The sequence below is a fragment of the Melopsittacus undulatus genome, chromosome 7 (genome assembly GCF_012275295.1).
Source record: "Melopsittacus undulatus isolate bMelUnd1 chromosome 7, bMelUnd1.mat.Z, whole genome shotgun sequence".
NCBI classification, from domain to species: Eukaryota; Metazoa; Chordata; class Aves; order Psittaciformes; family Psittaculidae; genus Melopsittacus; species Melopsittacus undulatus.
The window spans coordinates 6,210,585-6,235,527 of record NC_047533.1 but is presented as its reverse complement, the minus strand read 5'-3'; the positions used below and the strand labels follow the sequence as shown (position 1 = coordinate 6,235,527).

General features: G+C 44.8%; 2 protein-coding genes and 1 non-coding gene across 3 annotated transcripts in view; 2 read left to right on the top strand and 1 right to left on the bottom strand.

Moving 5' to 3' along the window:
- The window catches only part of POLR1A (RNA polymerase I subunit A), a 34,122-nt gene extending 29,249 nt beyond the window's left edge, over positions 1–4,873 (bottom strand). The window contains exons 1-5 of the mRNA XM_034064895.1: positions 4,722–4,873; positions 2,922–3,126; positions 1,238–1,387; positions 1,020–1,127; positions 39–124 (exon numbers count right to left, since the gene is read on the bottom strand). Of these exons, the coding sequence (XP_033920786.1) occupies positions 39–124; positions 1,020–1,127; positions 1,238–1,387; positions 2,922–3,126; positions 4,722–4,798 (626 nt within the window). The 5' untranslated portion in view covers positions 4,799–4,873. The remainder of the gene's footprint in view (positions 1–38; positions 125–1,019; positions 1,128–1,237; positions 1,388–2,921; positions 3,127–4,721) is intronic.
- Positions 4,874–4,959: 86 nt separating this feature from the next.
- Positions 4,960–24,213, top strand: PTCD3 (pentatricopeptide repeat domain 3). Its single transcript, XM_034064990.1, has 24 exons — positions 4,960–5,088; positions 5,878–5,927; positions 6,742–6,781; positions 7,741–7,786; positions 8,505–8,573; positions 9,790–9,894; positions 11,005–11,128; positions 12,077–12,210; positions 12,856–12,929; positions 13,241–13,328; positions 13,421–13,481; positions 13,762–13,844; positions 14,513–14,657; positions 15,152–15,202; positions 15,829–15,912; positions 16,682–16,710; positions 17,212–17,315; positions 18,480–18,558; positions 18,648–18,738; positions 20,190–20,275; positions 21,379–21,527; positions 22,380–22,421; positions 22,702–22,860; positions 23,527–24,213. Exons 1-24 carry the CDS (start codon positions 4,994–4,996, stop codon positions 23,591–23,593), a joined length of 2,055 nt encoding a protein of 684 aa, XP_033920881.1. The 5' UTR covers positions 4,960–4,993; the 3' UTR covers positions 23,594–24,213.
- LOC115946418 (small nucleolar RNA SNORD94) lies at positions 13,554–13,695 on the top strand. Its single transcript, XR_004080494.2, has one exon. It is a non-coding gene; the product is annotated as a small nucleolar RNA SNORD94 (small nucleolar RNA).
- Positions 24,214–24,943: the final 730 nt, after the last annotated feature.

Sequence of the window (24,943 nt, the reverse complement as noted above, 5' to 3'; positions counted from 1 at the left end):
TACACCAGCTATTTACTTCCTCATGCAGTTAAACTTACTTGCAACTTGGGCATTTCTTTGAACCCATGTGTGCTTTCCAGAACTGTGCTATTAGTTTATTTCTACACTCACAAACATTTTTGACCTGATAAAGAAGAAGAAAAGAACCCAACTTTAAAATAATGAAATAATGGAGACATTTGATATGAAAAAATCATTAAACATCACACAATTATGTGCATTATCCACACAAACATGATGTGGTATCAATGTACACAAGTCCTTGTATTGATTTAATTCATGCCTTGATCCCTACTCTTTTTCCATCCCCTTTCCATATTTGCTGGAAACATACACCCCTCAGTGCTCACCATCCTCCTTTTTCAATTTATTTCAGAAATAGACTTTATTTTTCATGGCAGTGCTGAATTTTAAAGCTTTTCTCTAATGTGATTTAAGAAGGTAAAGGAGAAAAATTACTTCTGTATAATTTACACAGTGCTTAAGGTTAGCTCTGAAACCAGTGATTAAGGAGTTGAACTTGGCTTATGAACAAATCTGCACCAGGATGTTAGAACTTCCAATATCTTCTTCACTAATATTTTCCTTTAACTAACAATGTGCATTAGACTGCATTTAAATGGATACAAAAAGTCAATTACAACACTCTCTTGAAAAATCTCAGTGTAAGTAATCGTGCAGATCTGGTGGATGCAAGAGTGCTCCGAACACTTGGAGCAACATACAGAGGAGTACCAGTATCTGTAGGTAATGCACTGACAGCAGTTTCACATTATTTTTATGTGAAGTTTACACCATACACAAAGTATATTTTCCAGAAACCTAATAGTTAAACTAACAGGAAATCAAATCTTTTCAAGCTTAATTTCAGCCATTTCACTCCAAAAGTTCTCTAAGTATAACACAGTTCAGAACTCCAAGACAAAATCTGTAGTCTACACAAAGACAGATTTTCTTGCACATCACTATTATAGGACAACAGAACCCAAGATCTCAGGAAAGGCACTGCCTCTACTTACATTTGAACACTGATCTTTTATTTCGTAAGTCTGTAGTATTTCCTGGACGTGGTGATTTAACTCTTCTTCAATTTCTGAACCTGTTGCATCTGCACATTGCTCTAAAAACTAAAAGAAAGAGAATACTAAAAAACTAAAAGAAAGAAAAGAAATTGGGATAGCTCTACAGTTACAGGACTATCCCCTCAAAAAGGAATGGGGAATTACACAGTACTTGCCCTGTTCAGAACGACTTCAAGATCATGGACAGCATGAAGCAGCCCCTTCTCCAGAACCTTCAGCTGACTCAGCAGCAAGTGAACCACAGCTCGAGTACATGTCAGCATGTGACAATTTAAACAAGAACCTCGAATGAGAAGGTATAATTTCTGGAAAGAAAGGGGGGGGAAAAAGTTATCCTGGTATATTTGTTGTGAATGCTCCATCCCTCACAGTGTTCAAGGCCAGGTTGGATGAAGCCTTCCATAGCATGCTTTAGTGTGAGGTGCCCCTGCCCATGGCAGGGGGGTTGGAACTGGATGATCTTCAGGTCCTTTCCAACCCTAACTATTCTATGATTCTATGATTCTATATTTCCTAGCTTTAACAGTATGCAAGTAGATTTGTTTAAATTTAAAGAAGGTGCTGCTATAACTGAGAAACCAGACTCATTAAACTTAATCATAAAGAACTGGACTGGGGAAAAGAAATAATTCTTACAACCACACAAATTCATATGCAAAACATGGTCTGTAGACAAACTATCTTCAAGCTGTCTAAATAACAGATACAGGAAAAGCCTTTCATACCTACAGCAACTCTGGGACCAAAGTTGCTTTTACACAGCACTGTGAATACAGCATCTAATGGCTTGTGCTTGTTCTATAAAGGACAATGTGGTACCCCAAACTCAACACTAGTGAAATTAAAGGTTCTGGTCACAAGTACTATCAGTGTCCTTCAAGATTCTTCATGCAACCATGTTCTCCTCCGGCTCTGGGAGGAGATCACTGGGTTTTATTATGCAGCATAGCTCTGCACACAACTGAAGGCTGGAATTACTCCCATATGATTTTATTCCTTGGTGAAATACAAGTATTTTACTGCAAAGGTGGGACAAGACTAGAAGTGGGATGGAACTCATACTAACTTCAATCACCTGAAAGTGAGGGGTTAGTCTCAATTAGCAGCCTATGCAGGAGCCAGCTACCATGAACAGGGAGACCAGCTCCCTCAGGAGGGATATTCATCACAGCCCAGGTTCCTATTAGAGGCCAGATGAACCCTCCTCTCCAAACAGCACCACTCCTCAGACTCCAAAAAGAGCTAAAAACTCCAATCAGGTTAGATCACAGAATCATGGAATGGTTTGTGTTGGAAGGGACCTTAAAGCTCATCCAGTCCCAATCCCTGCCATGGGCAGGGACACCTTCCACTGGAGCAGCTTGCTCCAAGCCCCTGTGTCCAACCTGGCCTTGAGCACTGCCAGGGATGGGGCAGCCACAGCTTCTCTGGGCACCCTGTGCCAGCGCCTCAGCACCCTCACAGGGAAGAGCTCCTGCCTAAGAGCTCATCTCAGTCTCCCCTTTGGCAGGTTAAAGCCATTCCCCTTGGCCTGTCCCTACAGGCCCTTGTCCAAAGCCCCTCTCCAGGTTTCCTGTAGCTCCTTTAAGCACTGGAGCTGCTCCGGGGTCTCCCCTTCAGAAGCCTTCTCTTCTACAGACTGAACCAGCCCACCTTTTTCAACCTGTCTTTATAGGAGAGCTCTTCCCACCCTGAGCATCTCCATGGCCCTTCAAAATAAGGCAAATCCCACCCTTACAGCCAGGAATCCTTTCATATTTAAAAGATGACCCTTTGAAAAACAACCCACATGAAGCACTTTAATGAAATGTGCAGTCTGACCATCCCCAGCATACATACATCAAAAAACAGAGGGTTGTAGACAGGCAGGGGCAGCTCTATATGGCCAAAGTGACCAGGGCAGTTGCTGAAGTTCTGCATGCAGGTCGCACACACTTCTCTGGAGTCTGGAGGTCCCAAAGCCAAGTCGTAGAGCCCGTTAACAGCTGGGTTCCCCACATTGTCCAAGTACTGAGGATTTGTTATGGGTTTTACACTCAGCTTCCTGAAGTTGGAAGAAAAGAACAAAAATCAGTGGCAGCAAGGCGCTATGCACTTGAATGACACAACTAGCTTTGACATTCTGTATCTATGTATTTTCTATTGATGAAAACATCTTTTTGAGGGTGTTTTACATATGCAGTGGGAACTTATGTATATTGATTTAATTGTCTGAGTACAATCATTCATACCACAGCAAATACCTTTACACCTTTAGCCATGCTAAAGTGCAGAAGTGATTTTGTCTGCATGTCCTCTCAAGCAGTGATGGAGGTGTAACAAAACACCTAGATGATGAGAGCTGCATGTCCTTGACTATATAGGTACAGACACCACACCATCACTAAAGAAACAGTGACAGCTCTCTAGAACTCCAAGAGACAACCTGCTGGGAAAAGCCCAAAAACCCCATCTGAAGCAAAAATCTCAGCTCTGTCATACTTACACTGGCATTAAATACCTGAACCTTTTGCCACGGCTGAAACCAAGTGAGGTCTCTTGTGTAACAGCCTCTCAGGATCAGATCCCAGGCCAGATTTCCCAGAGCATGTCCAACAAGGAACAAGCCCAGCCTTACCAGTACAGGGTTCCTCCAGGCTCTGGGGCGGGTGCTGAGGAGCCAGCATGGGGGGAAGTCAACACATCCCCTCAGGGGGGACCCCCCAGGAGCAGCACAGCCGTTGCCCTCGTGAAGTGAGCTTATGCTGCACCTCACAGCCTCTGCCCTAGGAGCACATGGAAGTGTTTCTGTTCCTCATTCCAGAAGGTTTGGAAAGTGATCATCCTCCTGCACTGGGCACTGGTGAGGCTGCACCTCGAATCCTGGGTTCAGCTCTGGGCCCCTCTCTACAGGAGATACATTGAGGAGCGGGGCCAGAGAAGGGCACTGGAGCTGGTGCAGGGCCTGGAGCACAAGAGATGGGGAACGGCTGAGGGACCTGGGGGGTTCAGATGGAGAAGAGAAGGCTCAGGGGGGACCTGATGGCTCCCTACGAGTGCCTGAGAGGAGGATGGAGCCAGGAGGGGCTGGGCTCTGCTCCCAAGGAACAAGGGATGGGACAAGAGGAAACGGCCCCAGGCTGGGCCAGGGGAGGTTTAGATTGGATATTAGGAACAGAGAGGGTGCTCAGGCATTGGATCAGGCTGCCCAGCAGTGATGGAATCGCCGTCCCTGCAAGTGTTCAGGAACTGTGCAGACAGGACCCTGAGTGACACGGATTAGTGGTGGCCCCGGCAGTACTGGGGTGATGGCTGGACTTGACGAACGTAAAGGTCTTTCCCAACCCAGTTGATTCTATGATTGTATGACTTTAAGTGGCCACACTCCCCTCGAATTCACTGCCACCGAGGAGCTCTGCTGAGAGAGGGAGACAGGCCGCCTTGCCTCCTCACAGACCCCCTTCCTCAGCCCCACAGCAGAACCCATACACCCCTCTTGCCGCCATCCTAGATGGCCAGGGCCTAACGAACTACACACCCCAGCAGGCCCTGCGCCTCCAACCCGCTGAGCCTCCCAGGCTCTGCCGCAGGGCACGCCGGGAGTTGTAGTCCTCAGCGGCACCACGCCGGCGACACCGCAGCGCCTGCCGTGTTCCTCACCTGATCTCCTCGGCCGTGTACATCCCGAAGGAGACCCCGACCAGCCGCCGCCACGGCACCACCTTCGGCTGCCTCATGGTGAACAAACGGGTCCTCCCGACCGACACCGATTCCCTGTCTGAAGGCAGACGCCACAGGAAGGCACCACGCGGTCCCGGCGGGCGGGGGCAAGCGAGGCCGGGAGATACCACTGTCGCGGAGGGGTGGCCTCTCCCCGGCACCGCGGCAATGGTATCGCCCAGCTTCCCGGAAGGCAGTGCGGGAGAGCGGGCATGGCGGCCCGGAGGATGGGTGGTAGTTCTTGGCAGCGAATGTTATCGCTGAGCCGGCGGTGCTGCGTGCTGGGCTGGAGGAAAGAGTGCTACCGGTAAGGGTCCGGCAGCGGAGGGAAGGGAAGAGCATCTGGGCAGCGGGGACACCGGAGGAGGGGTGGTAGATAGGGGAGGTGAGGCGTGAGAGGCTGCGCATGCGCGGTGGTGGCTGAGGCTGGTGGCAGCGTGGGCTTGGTGTCATGGCGTGGCTTTAGGGGGAATCCCTCTTCAGGGCTTTTCTCTCTGGTGGGCTCAGGCTCTCGGAGCCGCTCCGGGGGTGATTTTGAGCGGTTAAGTGCTGCCTAGAGCTGAATCTCGGTGATTGACGGAGCTGAACATGAGCTGCGTGTACCCAGGCAGCCAAGAAGCGAACAGCATCGTGGTCTGTATCAGCACCAGTGTGGCAGCAGGGCCAGGGCAGTGACCATCCCCCTGTACTGGGCACTGGTGAGGCCGCACCTCGAATCCTGTGTTCAGTTCTGGACTCCTCACTCCAGGATAGACATTGAGGTGCTGGAATGGGGCCACAGAAGGGCAGTGGAGCTGGAGCACAAGTGTGTTCAAAAACCGTGTAGATGAGGCCCTCAGTGCCATGGGTTAGTGGTGGCCTTGGCATTACAGGGGTAACAGTTGGACTTGGTCATCATAAAGGTCTTTTCCACCCTTGTTGAGTCTATGATTGTATGAAAAAGCAGGTGAAGAGGGGAGGTTGCTTTCATTGTATGCTTCAAACAAAAACGTCCCACTCCACTGGCTACTCTGCAGGCAAAATATAACATGTAAAATCATACCTCATAAGTTTCTGTGACGTACAGGAGTAGCTAGAGACTCTGCTTCTTTTCTAGGTGTTCTTCTAGCAGTACAGCTCTTGGGAAGACTGCAGACAATGCAGAAGGTATGATGTCTTCATTACTAATTTCTTGCATATGCTTTTTTAACAGTGTGTCTGGAGATAAGATGTGAATGGAATACCCTATTTCCCCTTCACAGATTTTCTTTCCTGTGTCTTCATTGTGCAGAGATTTCCTGGCTTACCTTGATCACCAAAGCTCTCTCTGCTGCAGGAACATGAACCAAGTTGTCCACTTCCATGAGTTATCCAGTTACCCTTTGAAAGGGAATAAACTATGAAATAAAAAAGGGGTTTTCCACCTTGATCCTGACAGTTTTCTTCAAGAGCTTGCTGCTTCTTTGTATTCCTTCCTGTATTTCTGCTCTTGAGTTTTGTGAGCAGAGTGAGCTGAGTTGCTCAGAGCCATGCCGCACGTGTGATCAAGTTTCTGCCAGTCACTAACAGCTTGTGGAAGTGTTTACACAGAGCAGTGGGAAAAGTGCCTCTGCAGGCCCTGACTCTGTGGGTTGTAATCAGGAGGTTCCACATGTTCCTCTGAATGAATTTGCTAAGATGCTTTGCTAACAACCTCTGGCTTATTCATTGTGGTTTTGTTGTCTTTCTTTCTTTGCGAAAACCTGGGAAAATTGATCTTGGGGTGAAAGTAACTGAGCAGCCGGAGCAGAAACTCAAAAGGGCACTTTACTGACCTGTTCAGATGCCTTTTCTACTGCCATTGCAGTGAATTGTGACTTACATTAAACTGTGTCTTTAAATTACTTGCTTAGTACTTTGAGCTGGATCAACTTAAATAGATTTTCATGATATTTTGGGCCATCTGTTGGTCTAATAATAATTTTAATATTGTTTTTTGTAGTTGCCCAGGAAGAAATTGTGCTCCCCCGAAGGAAAACCTGGTGAGTGATTACTGCTGGAATTCTCTTGACCTAGAAGAAGGTCATTGTTAGACAGCCAAATGTAGTCTGTCTGCCAAAGCTGAACATGAAGATTCAGCTTCTGTATTCCTGGATTTAATGTCTCTCCCTGCTGCCTGGGAGCTCTGGGAATATTCCATCAGGGAATACTCTTGTACACTCCATTCCTGACCTTTTTTTTTTAAAACAGTTGTAAGAACTGTATTTTTAAGCGTTGTTCTGTTGCCTTGTAAAAGATCTTGGTAGAAATCTGTAAAATCAGGTTAGTTTGGCTGTTAACATGTGGGTGTGCTTCAGCAAAATAAACTTGACTGTTGATAGCTGCCTGAATAAATCCACGTTAGAAATGATGCAGCTGAACAAAAGCTATTTTCTTGGAAGCGCTTAAGGTGAACTTGCATGACTGCAGCCAAAACTAAGTTTATAACCAAATGGTGTCTGAATATCAACCTAAAATAAGACCACCTTCACCAAAATGCTCTCATTGGCCTTGCCTTTACTTTAAACATGAGCAAAGTCTTAAGTAGTCCTGCAAAATCTAGTTTTGGTTGGTTGGGTTTTGTTTTCCTCCCAAGACTTGTCTTGGAGAGGGACTTGTATCCATCTCTTAGAGATTAAGAGCTCTGAGAGGAGCATTCCAGGGAATTTATTCTGTGTTCCTTCCCAATGTTCCTTTTTTTAATCATATATAAGGGCAGGAGTGGTAACAGGAAACATGCACGCTTTTCTGTTTTTCCTCAAAGTCTTTTCTGTGGTTGTTCTGAGACCATTTTAGTAGCTGAGTTTTTCCTCCCTTTGTAAAAAGTGGTATTTTCTAGGTGCAGCAAAAACCTATTTCCCAGAATTGAAAATGAATAATCCTGTGCTTGCTCTACATACAGTGTAATGTATAACATTCAAAATCTGCAACTGAATATTAATTGAAGCTCCTTTATGTTTAGGGATAAACTGGCAGTTCTTCAGACATTGGCTTCCACTGTGAAAAGGGTAAGTAGTTCCCTTGATCATGGAAATAGGTCAATTTGTCCATCTCAAGTGACAGCCTTGCACTCTGGGGGCTCTTACTTCTGCTTTGTCCATAAATGAAAGATAGGACTTTAACATCCATTTTTTACAGAGTTTCACTTGCTCAACACATTTTGCTGTGTCCTTAAAGCCTCATTTTAGTGCTAAGTGAGCTGCAGCTCCCAGTGGAAGCTGGAATACTTTGATAAGGCTTTTGCTAACATCAGGAGCAAGTTCCTTTACTAGTTCAGCTTGCGAACCCAGATTGCCTCTTCCCAGTCTCAGTCCAGAAAGTAAGCCTTGCAAAGAGCAATGAGTGTCTAGTCAACATCTGTAAATGCTGTGATGCCATCCTGTTTGGCTTGAATCCTGGAAGTTGAATCTAATCCTGCAAATTCCTTCAGCTCCCCCAGGGCTGTTACAATTGGGTTTCTCCTTGGTGTGCAGGGCGTTTGCTGCTTGCTATATTATAATAAGGACCCTTCTGCTGTCACTGTGTTAGCCTCTGTGTGTGTGTGTATAATGTTGATGGTTTTTAAGCTCTTTCCAAACAGGCTAAACCCTTTTGAACTAGGGACCTTTGGTAAAGTAGGCATCAGGTGGTGATTATGTCCTAAATTCCATGAGGCAGTATGATATACCCACAGTGTCAATGTGTACATAACTAAACATTTCAATCCTTGGGTTTTACTTTCTGCAGGATCCTACTGCTGCTCATTATATGTTCCCAGATGACCCTTACCTTATGCCAAAAAATGCAGCCAATTTTGTAAGTATTTGCTTTCATATCTTTGATAGCATCCCCCTTGATCCCCTTCATCTGGGCTTCAGCAAGTTACAAAAGAAAAGCCATCAGATTTCTTTTCTCCTATGTGTATTTCTGAATGCATAGTAATGGGAGCATTACTCTGCATGCTAGAGAAATCCACCCTGTACACACAAAGTGCTGTTTTGCCGCCCATGCAGGGTCCTTCCACTTGACACACCTCTGTTAACATTCTTGCAAGTTAGTGGCTTACCTGCTGAGTTCTGTTTCTCCATGTTCTGAGAACAGCAATTCTGTAGGTGAGACATTAAAACTTGTGTTTACAGACTATGAATTTGTGGTGTTCCAAGTGCTGAGATTTTGTGCTTACAGTTATATTAAATATATGACTTCAAACAGATAAGATCATTTGTGTGTGTGTGTGTGTGTGTGTGTTACTACGTAGAGTACATGCTACTAGTTTACAGTCCTGGCCCAGCCCCAGGAATTTTAATTGTACCACAGAGCACAGCTATTTGTTAACTTAGGCTTATGCAAATAGAAGTGTCAATACGATAATAAAGAAGGGAAAGTCTTCCCCTGATGTTACCTTTGCCTGAGATTAAAGAGCATGAAACTGAGGTGGGAGAAAGCAGAACTGCAAATGAGGGCAAGAAGGAATTGCTGTATGTGATGTTAATTTAAGTGTAATGAGAGAAGACTGGGAGCTGAGGTACATCATTGCAAATCAATGATGTGGCTACCAGAGGGCTTCAGTTCTGCATATCGGAGATGAAGCCATTGAGAAGACAGAAGGCAGCCATCAAATGTGAAGAGTTTGAAAAGAAATGGGCTTTAAAACTTGAGGAAAAGAGGAAAATTGGAATCAGATGATGCTCTTGGAAATGAAAGCCAGGGAGAGAAATACCCAAGTGCCATAACTCTAAAAAGAGAGCTCTTCAGCTTGAGGCAGTAGTGCAGCGTTTCATATGCCTGGTACAGAACTCTGTATCTTGACTAAGTAACAAGGAAGTAAATGACAGTCTCATTAAAGAACAGACATTCTTATATTGGCATTAATACCAGAACTCTTCTCTGGAACACTGTCTTGGGCCTATGTTTTTACTGACAGTTGAAAATGAAACAGGAATTCAGTTTTGATTCTGTCAGAATGCTCAATGTTATGGAAGATGTTTTAATGACCTATTTCTTCCTCTTGTTCTCTCTCATTCCTGTGCAGCGGCTGTTTGCATTGTCAAAGGAGTCTGGGAAAAATGCTGCAAGATTCATTATTCAACAGTTTCCTCAGTATTTTGACAAGATTTCTGGAGAGCCTCCCGTAACAGTAAGCATTTTGGTTTTAATTTTCATTGTGGCTGTGCTTTGTCAGGTAGTGAAATCAACTGTCTGGTCCAGAACTAACATAAAAGGATTATAAGAACTTCGTTACTGTAAGAGTGACAGAGCACTGGAACAGGTTGCCCAGGGGGGTTGTGGAGTCTCCTACGTTGGAGATATTCAAGGCCCGCCTGGACAAGTTCCTGTGTGATGTACTCTAGGTTACCCTGCTCTTGCAGGGGGGTTGGACTAGATGATCTTTTGAGGTCCCTTCAACCCTTGGGATTCTGTGATTATTTTGTTAGGTGTTTTGCAGACAGCTGTGAAGGCATTACTGCGTTTCCATTATGTTTCTGAAATGAATGTTTTTCCTTAGGAGTTCAATCTCATATCAGGTTCTTTAGATAAAAGTAAGAAAATAAATGTTTAGAGAAGAGAAGGCTGCGTGGAGACGTCAGAGCAGCGTTCCAGTATCTGAAGGGGACCTTTGAGGCTACCAGAGAGAGGGACTCTTCATCAGGGAATGTAGCAATAGGACAAGGGGTGATGGGTTCAAACTTAAACAGGGGAAGTTCAGGTTAGATATAAGGAAGAAGTTCTTTACTATGAGGGTGGTGAGACGGTGGAACAGCTTGCCCAGAGAAGTGGTGAATGCTCCATCCCTGGCAGTGTTTATGGCCAGGTTGGACAGAGCCTTGGGCAACGTGGTCTAGTGTGAGGTGTCCCTGCCCATTGCAGAGGGTTGGAACTGGATGATCTTAAGGACCTTTCCAGCTCAGACCATTCTGTGATTTTATGTTGACTTACTAGCATGAAGGTGAGAGATCAGGGTGTGAGCTCTTTCATCACCAAAAGCACTGCTTTTGTTGGGCTGGGAGGGTTGAGAGATTATCAAACCAGTGTCTTGGGTGAAGAGTAAGGGTATTGAGTAGGAGTAAGGCCTTTGATCAACCAGGGCAGTGTAAGGTGTTCCTGTCCATGGCAGGGGGTTGGAACTAGATGATCTCTAATGTCTTTCCATCCTAAACCACGCTGTGGTTCTGTATTTGATTAGTTATTTTAGCAGTGATTTAGAGAAGGTTTGAGCTCGTGTCTAACTTGCACTCTTTACTTTCAGTGCTTTGTGCCTGAGATTCTGACACCTCAGATTGAAGGAGTGAGTGAGGAAGCTCTAAAAGAGCGTATCCACCTCAGAAGGGTGAAGGAATCTGTGGACCTGTTTGATCAGCTTGTACAAGCAGGTGTGTGTTCAGCTGCCAGATTCTGTGGTGGAGTTCTACTTCAGTTGTACCGAAAATACCTTAGTAGCTGGCACAGGCTATGGAGACAGTTCCATGACTACATTGCTGCCCCTCACAACCAACTAATCTGGTGAAGTGGTTCTCCAGAATCACTGAGCCTTCTGCTGCATGTCTGACATGTCATTTTGGTGGTAAGGAGAAGAATTGATTTCTGATCAAGAAACAGATGATATGGTGTGGAGTTTAATCCTTCTCTTCCAAAGTAAAAGAGTTGTGATGTAGCAGAGCAAGGCCTGTTACGGGCAGATGTTCTGTGACTGAGTGGTATCATTCAGCCTTCAAGTGCCCTGTGCAGCCTTGTGCAGTAGCCTGTTGGTTGGTGTAAGCTGCATCTGTGCTGAGCACTTTGCTGCTATTCCTTAATTTGGACCTTATCTTTGTAACAGTCAATGAGGAGAAGACAATAGAAAACTGTAACTGCCACTAGCCTCTGAAGGAGGAAGGCTGACTGGGAAGGAGGCCTCATATCCACTAAAAGGTGGAAAGGAGATGATTCAATCAAATAGCTCTTGTTTTGATTGGTTTTAAATCTGTTTCATAGAGGAGCAGAACACACAAAGTGGTCTTCAGAGTAGGGTGTATCCTATGAGTAGTTATGAAAAGCACTGGAAATTTCAGATGCTCTGTTGGGTATATGCTGTTTCACAGTTTCAGCTGCTGCTTCCCTCTCCCACTTGGTCAGGAAAACTACTCTTTTCAGATACTGTAGTTCAGTGTTACCTTCTGCTGTGAATGGGTTTGTGGAAGTACTGGTGTCACACTTGGTAGGCAGCGCCTTTGTGTTGAAAGAGAGCAAAGTGGTGTAACTGGGTGTTCAGAAGTTTTCTGATACAGCTGTAGAATGGTTTGTTCTTTACTTTCTCTGTGACTGCTCCTCATTTTCTACAGGTACTCCCATATCTCTAGAGACCACAAACAGCCTTTTAGATTTGTTATGCTTCTATGGAGATGGGGAATCTACACAGGAGAAAGAGGAAGAAGCGAAAAAGGAAGAAGTAAAAGAGGATTTGGAAGAACCAGAGGTATAAAAAACCTGTTGATCTCTAGTTGTTTATTTCTTTCATACATAATGGGAGTGTATCAAGGTGATGTCAGGATTTTTGTCCTGTGATTACCTGCCTGGGAGATGGGGTGGATCAGATGCAGTCAACATTCTCAAGAGATACAGCAGTTATAAAAATCCAGTGTTTGACCTCATAGCAAAAGTAGTTTCCATAAAGCTGAACTTAGTGACTGGAACCCTGTCTTGGCTTAGTCCTGCTGTACTTGTTTTTATAGTTGTCTGCAAAGAAGACCTCTAGTGCAGATCACAAGTTAATTTTCTTCCAGTCTGAACCACATTAACTAGATTTCAGTGAAGTTTAGGCTCCTGATGTAGTCTTAAAAGCATCAGGTCACAGGGTGCAGTAGTAGATGTATTGCACAATATGTCCCTAGGAAGACTGTTGAGGGAGAAAGAGAGTTGCAGAGTATTTACTATAGTCTAGTGATTCCTACCAACTCCACAAATACTTACAATTTACCTTTTAGTGTGTTTAATAACATAAATATTAATCTAATTACTGCTTCCTGAGAATTATAACCTGTGTTGTTCCCAAATCACAGCATTTGATGTTGAATTGTAACTTTGACCTCTAAGAAACTTATTTCTGCCAAAATCTCTCCAGGTGAACGCTTCAGAACAGAAGGCTCCAAAGAGACAATTCCAAAGAGGTTTACAGTCATCTGGCCCTAGATGGAGGTATAGAAAATAATACCAATATTCCCATATTCAGTGGTTTGTGCACATGCATTGTTATAAAACAGACTTCCAACACATTTTGGCAGCCCATACTGGCGGATATTACTTGCTATATACATCTCTAACCTTTTAAAGTACTGATGGAGATTGAATAAGTGATTGTAGACTAGCTCGAAGTATCACAAGTAATATATTTGAATGTGAGGCCTTGGGTGTACAGCCCATTACTTTGTGTTTTGCGTGCTGAATCCTTTTTCTAAAGGTATCCTTTATTGAATTCTTTAACCATTCAGCTTGTTCCTTGATTCTAGGGAGAACAACAATGCTGAAAGGATATTCAAGATAATGCCAGAGAGGAATGCACACTCCTATTGCACAATGATCCGTGGGATGGTGAAGGTAAAGTTATCCTTCAGTGGTGGGAGGGCTTTTTTCAGCTTGTGGAATCTCACACAGTCACAGAGACTCTATTTTTGTTGGTTTTTTTGCAGCATGGGGCCTTTGTTAAAGCTTATGACATGTACATAGACTTGCTGAATGAAAGACACAAGGGTAAGTGTCTGTTTTACTTTGTAGTCTTCTAAGTAACAGGAACCCGCTGGTGGGTACATGAGTGTTTGCTTCATGGCAGTGATGATTGGCGCAGGGGTACGGACCTCAGCTGGATCATGGGAGCTGAATGCAAGCTGTTTGTTCCAGTGCAGCTGGCATGTGGCTGGCTCTCTGGAACCAGGTTTGCATGAGACTTCGCCAAAAACTGAGCCATGTCAGCACCAGCTGTTCTCTGTAGAATATAACTGTCAGCTAAAATGAATCATCTTACACTTCCCAGCTGATGTGCACACCTTCAACGCACTGATTTCAGCAGTCCCGCACCTGAAGGACAGGTTCTCGGAAAAATGGGAGTTAGCCAAGGTAAGGCAGAAGAGCAAAAGGGGTGGGAAAGGGGTGAGAGTGTAGGGGCTGGGTCTGCTCTATCAGTAGAATTTTGCAGTTAAGAGTACTAAAACCAAGAGCTTTGTACAAAGATACTGATGTCTGCTGCAAATGAAGTCCACTCATTTAAACATAGGAACTAGCTATTGAGGAGTGGAAAATGTGCAAAATCCAACCTTACCCTTGCAGAATGGTTTGCCTTGTGATAACATACCTGATCCAAGAACTGCCTGGACAGAAAGCAATGGGGAAATTACGCTGGGAGATAAAACCAAACAAAACAGTTGAGATAAAACCTCTTGGAATTGTAATTCGTGGTGGTTGAGATGGAGGTGGAATTTTGAGGGGTAACATGAGAGCCTCCAGTTTTAATGCCATAACATCAGTAAGGAAAAACAGTTTGTAAGTTTAAGAATTTCCTTGATGACACACAAATCTCCAAGGCCTGATCTGATGTAATTTTATATTCTTGATTTTTGGTTAAATTAATTAAAAATTAGATTGATTCCACTTGATCATTTATTAAGGGAGTACTTTCACTTGAAGGGGGTGAGAAAGATTAGCTTGAGGAAATGAGTGTATACCTGTCAGCTGAACTGTGACCTATAGCATGCAAAGCACTAAGGATTTGGGGATTCTTCTTTAAGGACTTCCTGAATCACATGGCTCAACAGGAAGTGCAGCCAAATCTGCTAACTTTTAATGCTGTCCTGAAGACCCTGAGAAGATGTGGTGGTCTAGGCAGAAACATGTCGTTATTGGTAATAAAGGAAATGGAAGCACTTGATATAGGTAAGAGAACCAGGATGGTTATTACATTCCAATGCCACCTCCAGAATAGTTGATATAAGTTACAGTGATTCCTAGTTGCAGGGAGAAAGTGTGGAAGAAGCATTTCTCCCTGTGTTCTCAACTTCACTATTTGTTTCCTTGTGCAAGAGAACTGAGATACAAAGATAAGTACTAAGCTGTGGCCACTCAGGAAGCCAGTGCCTGTGGATTTCAAACTGAATCATCATCTTCAGTCCTTACTGATTAGCAGTTGCAATACAGTGGGTGCACTTAGCCTCTTAGGTCAAATAATGAAGCATTTTGGTGCTGTAGTTAGGAGCATGTTTATAATGACATTTACTTCTAGCTACTTAAGGTGTATTGTGGCCCATAGGGTCTTCATCAGCTGGGTCCTTATTGTAGTACTGTAGAAATTACAGTAAATTTATGCATGCTGCTTAGGCATAAAGCTTAGCCAAGAATGTTGAAGTAACTTCAGTGTTTTTGCTTTCCAGAGCCTAGCCTTGCGACGTATGAGCATCTTCTCTTCATGTTTTATAGAGGCGGTACGTGCATTGTCAACTAGTTCATGAACATGTCCTGTTAAAGATCTGCTTTAAATGCTTTCCAGATATGATGGGTGAAGGCTGTTGATTTATAGGTGACAAGGCAACTTCCTATCCTTGCAATCCCAGTGTTACCCATGCAGTCTGATTCTACTTGGGTGAAGAAGCTATAGAGGGTCGTAATGCTGCTCATCAGAGGGGATTTGAACTAGATGAACTTTGAAGGTCCCTTCCAACCTAAACTATTCTATGATTTTATGATTTTATAACCTTACAGAGAGGGAAGAGTCCTTCTCTTTAGTCTTAGACAGCTCTGGAAAGAGCCTGTTTCCTTTTGTGGCCACAAATTGCTAAAGCTACAGATGTTGCTTGGTCTCTGAGGAGGCTGGATCTGACTACAACACATGCTTTGATGCCCTATTATGCTGTGGAAATCTAGCAATAGTAGAGCAAATTTTGGAGCAAATAAAATTGCAGCTAATGTGGAGCACCATGAGAATCATGACACTTGTTTGAAGTGATGTTGCTTGTTCCTAGTTCCATATTACATTTGCAGGCTGATGCTCTTCATTGATGCAGTGTCTGGCACAACTGAGATATGATGTTGCTTGTCTCTTGTTCCACAGTTGAACTTCATCCGTCAGGTATCATCTCTGAGGTGCTAGATGATGTTGAAAAGAGGAGCTTCACTGCTCAGGACCCTGATGACGGTAGGGACTTCAATATTATCTCGCTATCTGCATTGATTAAGCTTGCATTAAGTTAATTTATTACATCTTGCAAGGGAAAGGGGGGTGTATTGTACCTAATGGCTTTAAGTAAGTTGCCCCCATTTTGATACCCACAGGCAGCCATTGTTTCAGTCTCTAGCATCCAGTGTTCTTGTTTCCTATTCAAGATTCTCACCACACAAATGGAATGAGATGCTGGGCAGGATAATTTCTGTTCTTCCACTGTAGCTTTCTTTGCCTCCCTCAAGCAGCATCAGTCTCTGTGCTGCTTTGCAATGTCACTGACAGAAACCAGTGTCATGAAATGGGAAAGAGACATTTTCAGGGGGCAGTTGTGTGTTCTGGGGCAGCTCTGGGATGTTCCAGATGTCCATGAGCAGCACATGCTCTTTTCCACTGGAGGAAATGGAGAAGGTCAGTGATGTGGCTGCCTTTTTTGTAGCCTGTATGTTAGGCATATAATGCTGTCTTGCAGCAAACAAGAGGATGTAGCTTTTGTAAACCTAAAGTCAAACAGACCCTCTGCTTAAATCTGTATCCAAAGGCATGCACTACAGTTGCCTCACAACACTGGCTAGCAAAACTCAGGCCACACCAGAGTCTTTACATATGAAGTCTTCACCAAGCAGAGCTACAAATTAGCTTTCTAAGTGAATGTGTTGCCTGTCCTGTGGGAGGCTGGGTTAATGAGCTGCTGTTTGTGTCATTCAAAGTTGGAAGCTCACAGATTCCGTTTTCTTCCTTTCAGCCAACTTTTTTAACACTGCAATGCAAGTGGTAAGTGCCTTGTCGCTGCAGTCAGAATTCCTTTGAGCCCTCCAGCTAAGACTTGCCTGTGAGTTTTCCAGTCTGTCATACGAGATCTAGCTCTCAGTATCTCCCTTTTTCACCTGTGCTCATCAGCTCCTGTAACTTACCTGCATGATTCTGCAGTTCTTTGCTCGATACCTGCTACTCTGGTAACTTGCATGCTTGTGAGATGTGTCTCTTGTTGGAAATGGCTACATAAGTCTTTGTCCACTGTGCCCTTCCTCCTGTTCTAGTGATACTGCAGCAGTTGAACAGTCTCAGCACCAGAAGGTGTCAGTTTAAGTCAGAAAGCTTTCACCCACTGGGACAGCCACACATTTGTCTCAGTTAAACAGAATTCTGGGCAGTCATTGCATTCATCCTGTTAGAAATGTTTGCCATCAGCTCATTACTCTTCATACTTCACAAGTCTCAGAGGGATGTATTAAGTATTGGATTTGTAACCAGAATCAAACTGTTTCATTACAGTGCTGTGATCTTAAGGACATCAAGCTTGCCTATCGGTTAAACAAGGCCATGGAGAAGGGAGATAACTGGAAATTCTTGAGCATGGAGCAGTTAAATATCTACTGGTGAGTGAAGTGCAGCTGATAGCGAGTCTTGTGTAGTGGTGTCCGTTCGAATACAAACCAGGATTCAAACATTGCAGAGAGTGCTTTGGTGAACACTGGTTATTGTATGTGCAGTTTGGGAATTAGGTCCCTCTTAAGAACAGTGATAGCTTAGGGTTTATCTTAGGTACTGCCTTGAAGCATCAGTTTAGCTCAATAACCAACAACTATACCGACCAGTTGTGGTTTCTTCAGTCCTGTTGTCCACTTAAGATGGCAGCTTAGGAGGTAACACCAAAACAGCATACAGGTCAGACCTAGCTCTCTGCATGGTGGTGTTGAGAGAAGTTGCAGCACAGCAGGTGTATTTAGGCATGAAATTCCCATGTAGTCCCACAATTTGATACTGTAATCATGGCATCTAAAGTATCTCCACCAGTGTCATTAAGTGCTGCAGTCACTGAACATAAGTACCTGGAGCATGCTGATTTGAAGAGAAACCTGTTAAGGCACTGGAACCAGAGATGCTCCTGTAAATTGATAGGGTCATCGTAAGAATCACTGAATGGTTTGTGTTGGAAGGAGCCTTAAAGCTCATCCAGTTCCAACCCCCTGCCATGGGCAGGGAAACCTTCCATTGGAGCTGCTTGCTCCAAGCCCCTGTGTCCAACCTGGCCTTGAAATTGGTGAAAATGATCATGAAAGCAAGATGCAGTTTCAGAGGTGGATAATTGAGACGACTGCACCTTATTTAGCCTGGAAATAAACCAAGGGAAATTTAATTTCTTGGTGTAGGGACATTTTCCTAGTCAGTGCATTGGGTCAGGGTCCCAAGTGTGTATTGTGAACCTGTACAAGTAACAAGGTTAGTTTAGTTCACCTCTTCAAGTGGCTCTTAACTGGAGGCTGTATTTGAGATAGATTCAGGTGGGGAGATTGCGTTCTTTTGAGGTTTTAAATGCAGTGCTCTAACTTCTGGTTAATCCTGCCAACTGCCTAGTGTCAGTGTTATGTCCTCTCATAAAAATGCTGTGCTTATTTAACTGTATGGAGCATTGCAGTGATACAGTGAGGTCTTCCTGATCCACATACAAACCTGAGAGGAACACCATTGTTTGCTGATGCTTCTGTATGGTTTGGTTGAGCTAATCCGAACTGAATTAGAACATTTCTCCCCTCCTCTAGGTCAAAATTCTTCTCCTTGTTGTGCATGATGGAACAAATTGATGTCGTGTTGAAATGGTACAAAGAAATGTCCTGTTCGGTAAGTGTGTGTCAGGGTAAGCTTCAGAGCTTTGGTGTGGAGAAGTGGAACAGTTACAGCTTACTGAAACAATTCTCTTGCTTCATCAGGTCTTCTATCCAAATCCCAAAAATATATTGGGACTCCTTCAAGCACTGGATGCAGCCAACTGCTTGGAAAGGATCCCTTCAGTCTGGGAAGGTTAGTGTTAACCACATGGCTATGGAGGCAGCTTGCCTGATACAAGTCAGGAGCTTTTATCCCCCGGTGGGAGGTACTTGGGGGACTTCCTGCTGCTCAGAATAGCCACCGTCAGGTGCTTTGGCATGAGGGATGTTATTTCTTAGTGCAGTGGTGGGGCTGTTGTGGTAGAGAAAGGCAGAACCCATGTTTGGGCCTGGAGAGACTACCAGTGTGGCTGTGTCATAGTTAAATGTCAGTGTCTTGGAAAACTGATCAGGCAAGCTATTTATTACAAAGCGTCTATCCTTTTTATACTGTTACCTGCATCTACTTGCAATAACTTGGTGTATTATGATTCAATACATATTCCTGTAGCACGCAGCAACTAGTATACAGTTGGTCAAATAAGAGCATGGGAACCTAACCTTTAAAGCTTGCTAGCAGTTCACTGTTTTGTATCTTAGCACATTCCAGTTTCTTCTTATCTTGCTCGCACCCTTACTCTTGCCTCCTTACCCACATCCTTCTCCATTCTCGGTTCATGTCGAGCTCCACATAGGCACTTGTTGACTTGGGAACATGGCCATTCTTTGCTAAAAATCCACCCACAGAAAACAGTGCTTACCAGAGAGCAACACATTAACCAGCAGCCCATGGTTAACTCATTTAAACTACTGACCTGTTCTTTACCCCTTAAGGAGACAAGAATGCAGATACAGGCTTTAGCACACAGAAGGTACCTTATTGTCACCCAGAGGGGACAGACGGGTTCCTTTAGGGATCCTGGGCAGAATGATGACAGCACTGATTTGTAGTACAATTAAAGCTTTATTTTCTTAACAGGTTTTTATGATTAGCATAGATTTATAAGCAGAATAGCACAGGATTTCTATAGGCAGAATCAGTGTGATACAGTTTTATAAGTAGAATTTTATAGCACTGCTTTGCTTATGGTTTCTAATCATCTGGACCCTCTGCAGATGGGGTCAAGTCTCAGTACTTGGTTTGCTCTATAAAAGAATACAAGTCACCACTTGGTCTTCAGAGGAAGCAGACAGTGGTGAAGGTGTCTGGCCACTGAGAGTCATGGGTCTCGCTATCCAGCAGCAGTTCAGGTCTGTGTTCCCACTTAAGACCTGTAACTGCTTCGTATTATCGACAGTGCTCTATGTGCTGTTACATTCCCTGTTCTGTGCCATGGGCTGGCTGGGCACCTTGAATGCTGTTAGCAAGGGGAGCAGTCAGCCTGGCACCCAGGAATCTGCAGGTTGGCAGAGGAAATCCTTTTGGTTCATGTACCTGATGCACAGGACCTTCAGGGCATGATAATGAGGGGAAAGGGAACTAACGCAGGACCTGCTCAGTCAGAGAATGCTTTCTAAAATGGTATTTATTAGGCTGAGCTTAATACCTGGAGTTGGGAGCAGAGGTATCAGCCACACATACCAACTGTTGCCTTTCTCTAACAGATATAAAACAGATGGGGTTTAGCAGGAGACCAGAACTGCTGGAAGAGCTCTTGTCTTTGATGAGCAGGGAGCAGCACCCTGATGAGGTAAGGAAGCTGTCGTGGTTTAAGCCCATATACAGCAAAGCACCACACAGCCACTTGTTCTTGCCTCCCCAGTGGGATGGTGGGGAGAATAAGGGTAAAGTGCAAAAACTCCTGGGTTGAGATAAAGACAGTTTGATGAGGAAAGCAAAAACTGTCTCTGAGCAAGCAATGCAGAACAAGGGATTCATTCACCACTCCCCATGGGCAGGCAGGCAGTTCAGCCATCCCCAGGACAGCAGGGCTCCATCACATGTAATGGTTACTCAAGAAGACAAACACCATCAGTGTGAACATCCCTCCCGTCCTTCTTCCTCCTTTAGCTTCATATGGTGAGCATGATGCCATATGATGTGGAATATCCCTTGGGTCAGTTGGGGTCAGCTGTCCTGGTTGTGTCCACTCCCAATTCCTTGTGCACCCCCAGCCTTTACTCTGTGGAAGCACTGCTCAGCAGTAACTAAAACATCCCTGCATATCACCACTGTTTTCAGCATATGTCCAAAACAGCCCCCTACTGACTACTGTGAAGAAGATTAACACTTCTCCAGCCAAAACCAGTAAAGAGACTGTGGAAAGATTAGAGCTCTCTCTCCATTTCTTTGTGCAGCATATAGTCTGTACTTAAGTGCTCATTTATTCTCCTGGTCAGCTTTAGTTACAGTTCCAGTGCATATGCCATTCCAAATTTCCAGATCTATGTGAGCTCATCCAGGCATGCTAAGCCCTTTGAATTGCCTTCAACTTCCAGGAATAACCTCCCATTAACACAGAAGAGGATCACATCCTTACCTGGGTTTGGAAGAGCAATCCAGCCCAGCCAGCCACATCCTTGTTGGAAGCATGTGGCAAATTCAGGGATTTGTGCCAGAGATGTTGTTGCAGTAACTGGCACCTCAAGCTGAGGGGGGTTAAAGGCCTGTATGTACTGCAGAGCCCTCAAGTACCTGCAAAGCCATCTTGGAGCGGGCTGAAGTGAGCATCTTTTTGTGAGGAATAACCTTTGTTAATGGACACATTTAAACCACAAACCTGTAAGAGGAATTGCAGTGAAGAGGGGATGTTAATTCCAGAGGGTTTGGGATAATGGCACAATCTTTCCACAGATCCAGCAGGCGTTTGCCAAGTGTGCTGAAGACATCAAAGCTGTGCACGAGCAGAGTGGGAAGGAGCAGGTCCAGTTACAGTGGACAGGCAGCACGCTGGGCTGCATTGCTCTCCTGTTTGCCAGGGCTGGCAGGACCCAGGATGCTTGGTACGTGTGATGCTGCTGTGAGCATTTGGTTGCTGACCCTGTAACTCAAGGCTTAATCACAAAAATCCATTGCCTTGAATGCTGGTGCAGGCAAAAAAGGGGATAAATCCTGCTGGGAATGTGTGTGTGGGGGGGTTCCTTAACTTTATTGTTCATTCTTGGCACCAGGTTACAGTTGTCTGTCTTAGAAACGGGTTAGAAGTTAATGCAGCAGCTGGCTTAGAGCATCTCACAGCTACTTATGGCAAGGTGGGGTTTATCACTTCACTAAGCCTTGCTGACTGTCTGCAGCTTCCCATTTGATAACTTCCAGAGCCCTTTGAAATTCAAACTGCTCAAGAGATTAATCAGAGTTTAATTAAATCTTTAATTAAAATGAACCCTCATTAGACCTACATTTAGAACTAGAATTTGCTGTCCTGCCTGCTCTCAGCTTGAAATGCTGGTTGAAATAACTAGCTTCCAATTGAAGGTTCTGAGCTGTTTTCTGTTAAACACAGATGTTCTCTTTGCACTGATCCATTTGAAACAAAGGTTTGGCAAGTACCCTTCTAAAAATACATCATACTTTAAGCTTCCCATCAGCTACACTTGCTATTTTCTCTGGCACTAATGTTAGAGTTAAGATATTTTGTGTTAAAGCCATCAATGCTGGTAGCTGGCACACACTGCATCTGCGAAAACACAGCATGGGGGGTGTTTCAGATCTGTGGGGAAGGTTGTTTCATGACATTGAGTTTGCCTGTGTCTCAGCAGGGGCTTGTCTCATCCAGGAGATCCAGTATCTGTCTCTTCCTGTGGTTTATGGTGTGTGAGGGTTTTTTAGTGACTGTTTTGGTTTCTTTTGAACAGGAACATGATGGAGCGTTTCCAGGAGATCAATAGGATTCCCACGTAAGTACTTTTAGGTTCTATTTCACGTAGAGGCTGAGATCTTGCATTTCTATTATAGAGTATCATGGTTGGGGTTAAAGGCTTTCTGCTGGGATAGGAGTTCCCAAGTGCACCACATTGGTACAGGGTGAAGACAGGTGAAATTCCTGCAGGAGCAGAATTGGGCTGGTTGAATGATGTGAGGATCTGTCACCTTTCCCTCTAAAGAGGGGTGCTGTAAATCAATGGCCACCTCACCTGGGACCCTGTGAACACTCACTCTTTGCCTTTGCTTTTGCAGTGATCAGGTGCTGGATGGGTTCTGGAACTGTGCTAAACAAACCAATAGCCCAGATGAGGCGATTAAGCTGGTAAAGCTGGCGGCATCCCTTGGCCTTCCTGCATCTCAAAGGCTTAAAAGCAGAACAGAGAAGGAGTTTGAACTCTCTGAAAAGCAGAAGTAAGTTTAAGTATTTCATGTTACTGCTGAAGGGGTATAGCAGGGTGTTGGAGGGGTAATTCCTGTGGAAAGGTGGCACAGAAGTAGCTTATGTGTAGACTCTGGTTGATTCACAGTCCCAAAATGGTCACTGCTTTTGATTCCACACCATCCATCCCTCCTAGAAGGAATGGGGTTAGCATTATACACCTTTCTTTCCCAGAACCTTTTCACAGCTGGGTCTGGCTACCTAAAAGATACTGGTTGCAGGCTAGTAAAAGCAGGGAATGGGCTCAGGATGGGCCTGCACGTAGCTCACAGGTTCTGAGGGCCATGGTTAATCTTCAGTCCATCTCACCAGGCATCACTGTTCATTGCAACCTGCTGCAGCCAAGCTCAGTTGCTGGGTTTAGCCTTGAGGGACCACAGGTCTGGTCCAAGGGAATGAATAAACAGAAGTTCAGCATCCTTGAGAAGCTGACCCATCACTTCTAGGGTAACTGAAGTGGCTTTTCCAAAGGGAGTGTGCTTCCACTAAATGCTGGGTAGACCTGTCCTTTGAGGACAGTAGGTGTCAGACAGCCCATAATGTTCTTTTTGGAGGGGGTTTACCCTACGTTTTACATCTGTCCTTTCAAGCAGAAGTGACAAAATGTCACTGATCACTGAACTGTTTTACACATGCAGGAAGACATTGGAGAGCATCCAGTTAGACAGCGACAGTGACAGCGATAGTGACAGTGACCGTGAGTAGCTGTCCTTGCCTTCCTCACTGGAAAACTGGGAGCAGCCACTGCCTGGATGCCAGGAGGCTTCTGTGAGAATTGAGACGACAGAGGGGACAGTGTTTGGGAGGTGCTGCAGCACTGCTGAGCATTTCAGAGCGTTCCCATACAGGACCTGCTTCACAAGAGGATGTTGTCCTCATTGGATCAAGCTGGAGTGTGTCCTGTTTGGTGGCTTCAAACACAGCGTGTGCTACACCAGCACAGTCTCTTCCACACCACTACCTGCATGAGCTGGCTCCCAGCAGTCATGACCTGCTTCACCAGGGCTGAAGCAGGGGAGGGCTGCAGCAAGGAGTGCACTTCCTGGGGCTGCTCAGCACATACAAGACATTGACAGCTTGAGCCACTTCTCTTGGACCTCCTGTGACTTAAACCTGTGCCAGATTTAATTCCTTTCCAGCCATCTTCACTGAACTACTTAAATACGAGGTTTACTCTGTGTGTAAACACTGCAGATGCAATACTCATCACCTGTGTGTTGTTCCCCATCTTTTTGGGTGTTCTGGGACAGGCTTTGGACTGTTGAAGATGCTAAAACTACAGTTTGTACAGCTGGAGACTGCATGTAATAAATGGCTGACAGAAAGCTGGCTGCATCCTGGTAATCCCTGAGCAAACACTGTTGATTGATTACAGAGTGTGGCTGCTCTGTGAGAGGGTGAGTGAAGTTCATGCTACTGAGGTGGCTGGGCAGAGGACTGGGGTTTGTTCTCTGGCATGGAGGAAACTGGTGCTCACAGCAAGGTGCTGCTGTTTGCAGCTTGCAGACAAAGCCTGAGGTGGGTTTTGAGGTGGTATCTTCAACAGGCAAAGAAGGTGTTCTGAGAGAATTAATCCATGTTCTAGTGAAAAGTAGGAAACAGTTGCTGCTACTTGTGGAAAACGATGCATGATGCTGCAGGACAAGGAAGAGCACTTCAGCAGGGAGAAGCAGCATCAGGGTAAGTCAGGAATGAGCTGAGGAAACAGCTGCTAGAGGTAGAACAAGCCATAGCTGAAAGGGTGAAAGTTCCTCACAGTACAGGAACAGAGGGACTTCACTGCTGTATGAAGGTAAGGCTTGCTCCAGAAGGCAGGCATGCCTCTGCACTGTGTGACAAGTGCTGGGTGTAGCAAAGGGAGTTCAGGGTGATGTGCCACCAGTTTAAAACTGGATCAGCAAATGGACAAAGCCACAGTTACCGATTTCAGTCTTCCTTCACTGATGATAAGAAGGGAAAAAGGGGGAAGAAAGAGGGACAGAGGAGAAAAGGGAAGAGCTTGGTCTTTATGTGAGCTCTCACTGTTGAATCAGAGTCTGGGTTCTAGACAGAAAT

Excerpts from the sequence above, each read along its gene's own strand:
- PTCD3 (XM_034064990.1), top strand. The coding sequence starts at position 4,994 with ATGGCGGCCCGGAGGATGGGTGGTAGTTCTTGGCAGCGAATGTTATCG. Across the intron at positions 8,574-9,789 it reads CAAAAAATGCAGCCAATTTT|CGGCTGTTTGCATTGTCAAA; the intron begins GTAAGTATTTGC and ends ATTCCTGTGCAG. Across the intron at positions 22,422-22,701 it reads GAGATCAATAGGATTCCCAC|TGATCAGGTGCTGGATGGGT; the intron begins GTAAGTACTTTT and ends TTGCTTTTGCAG.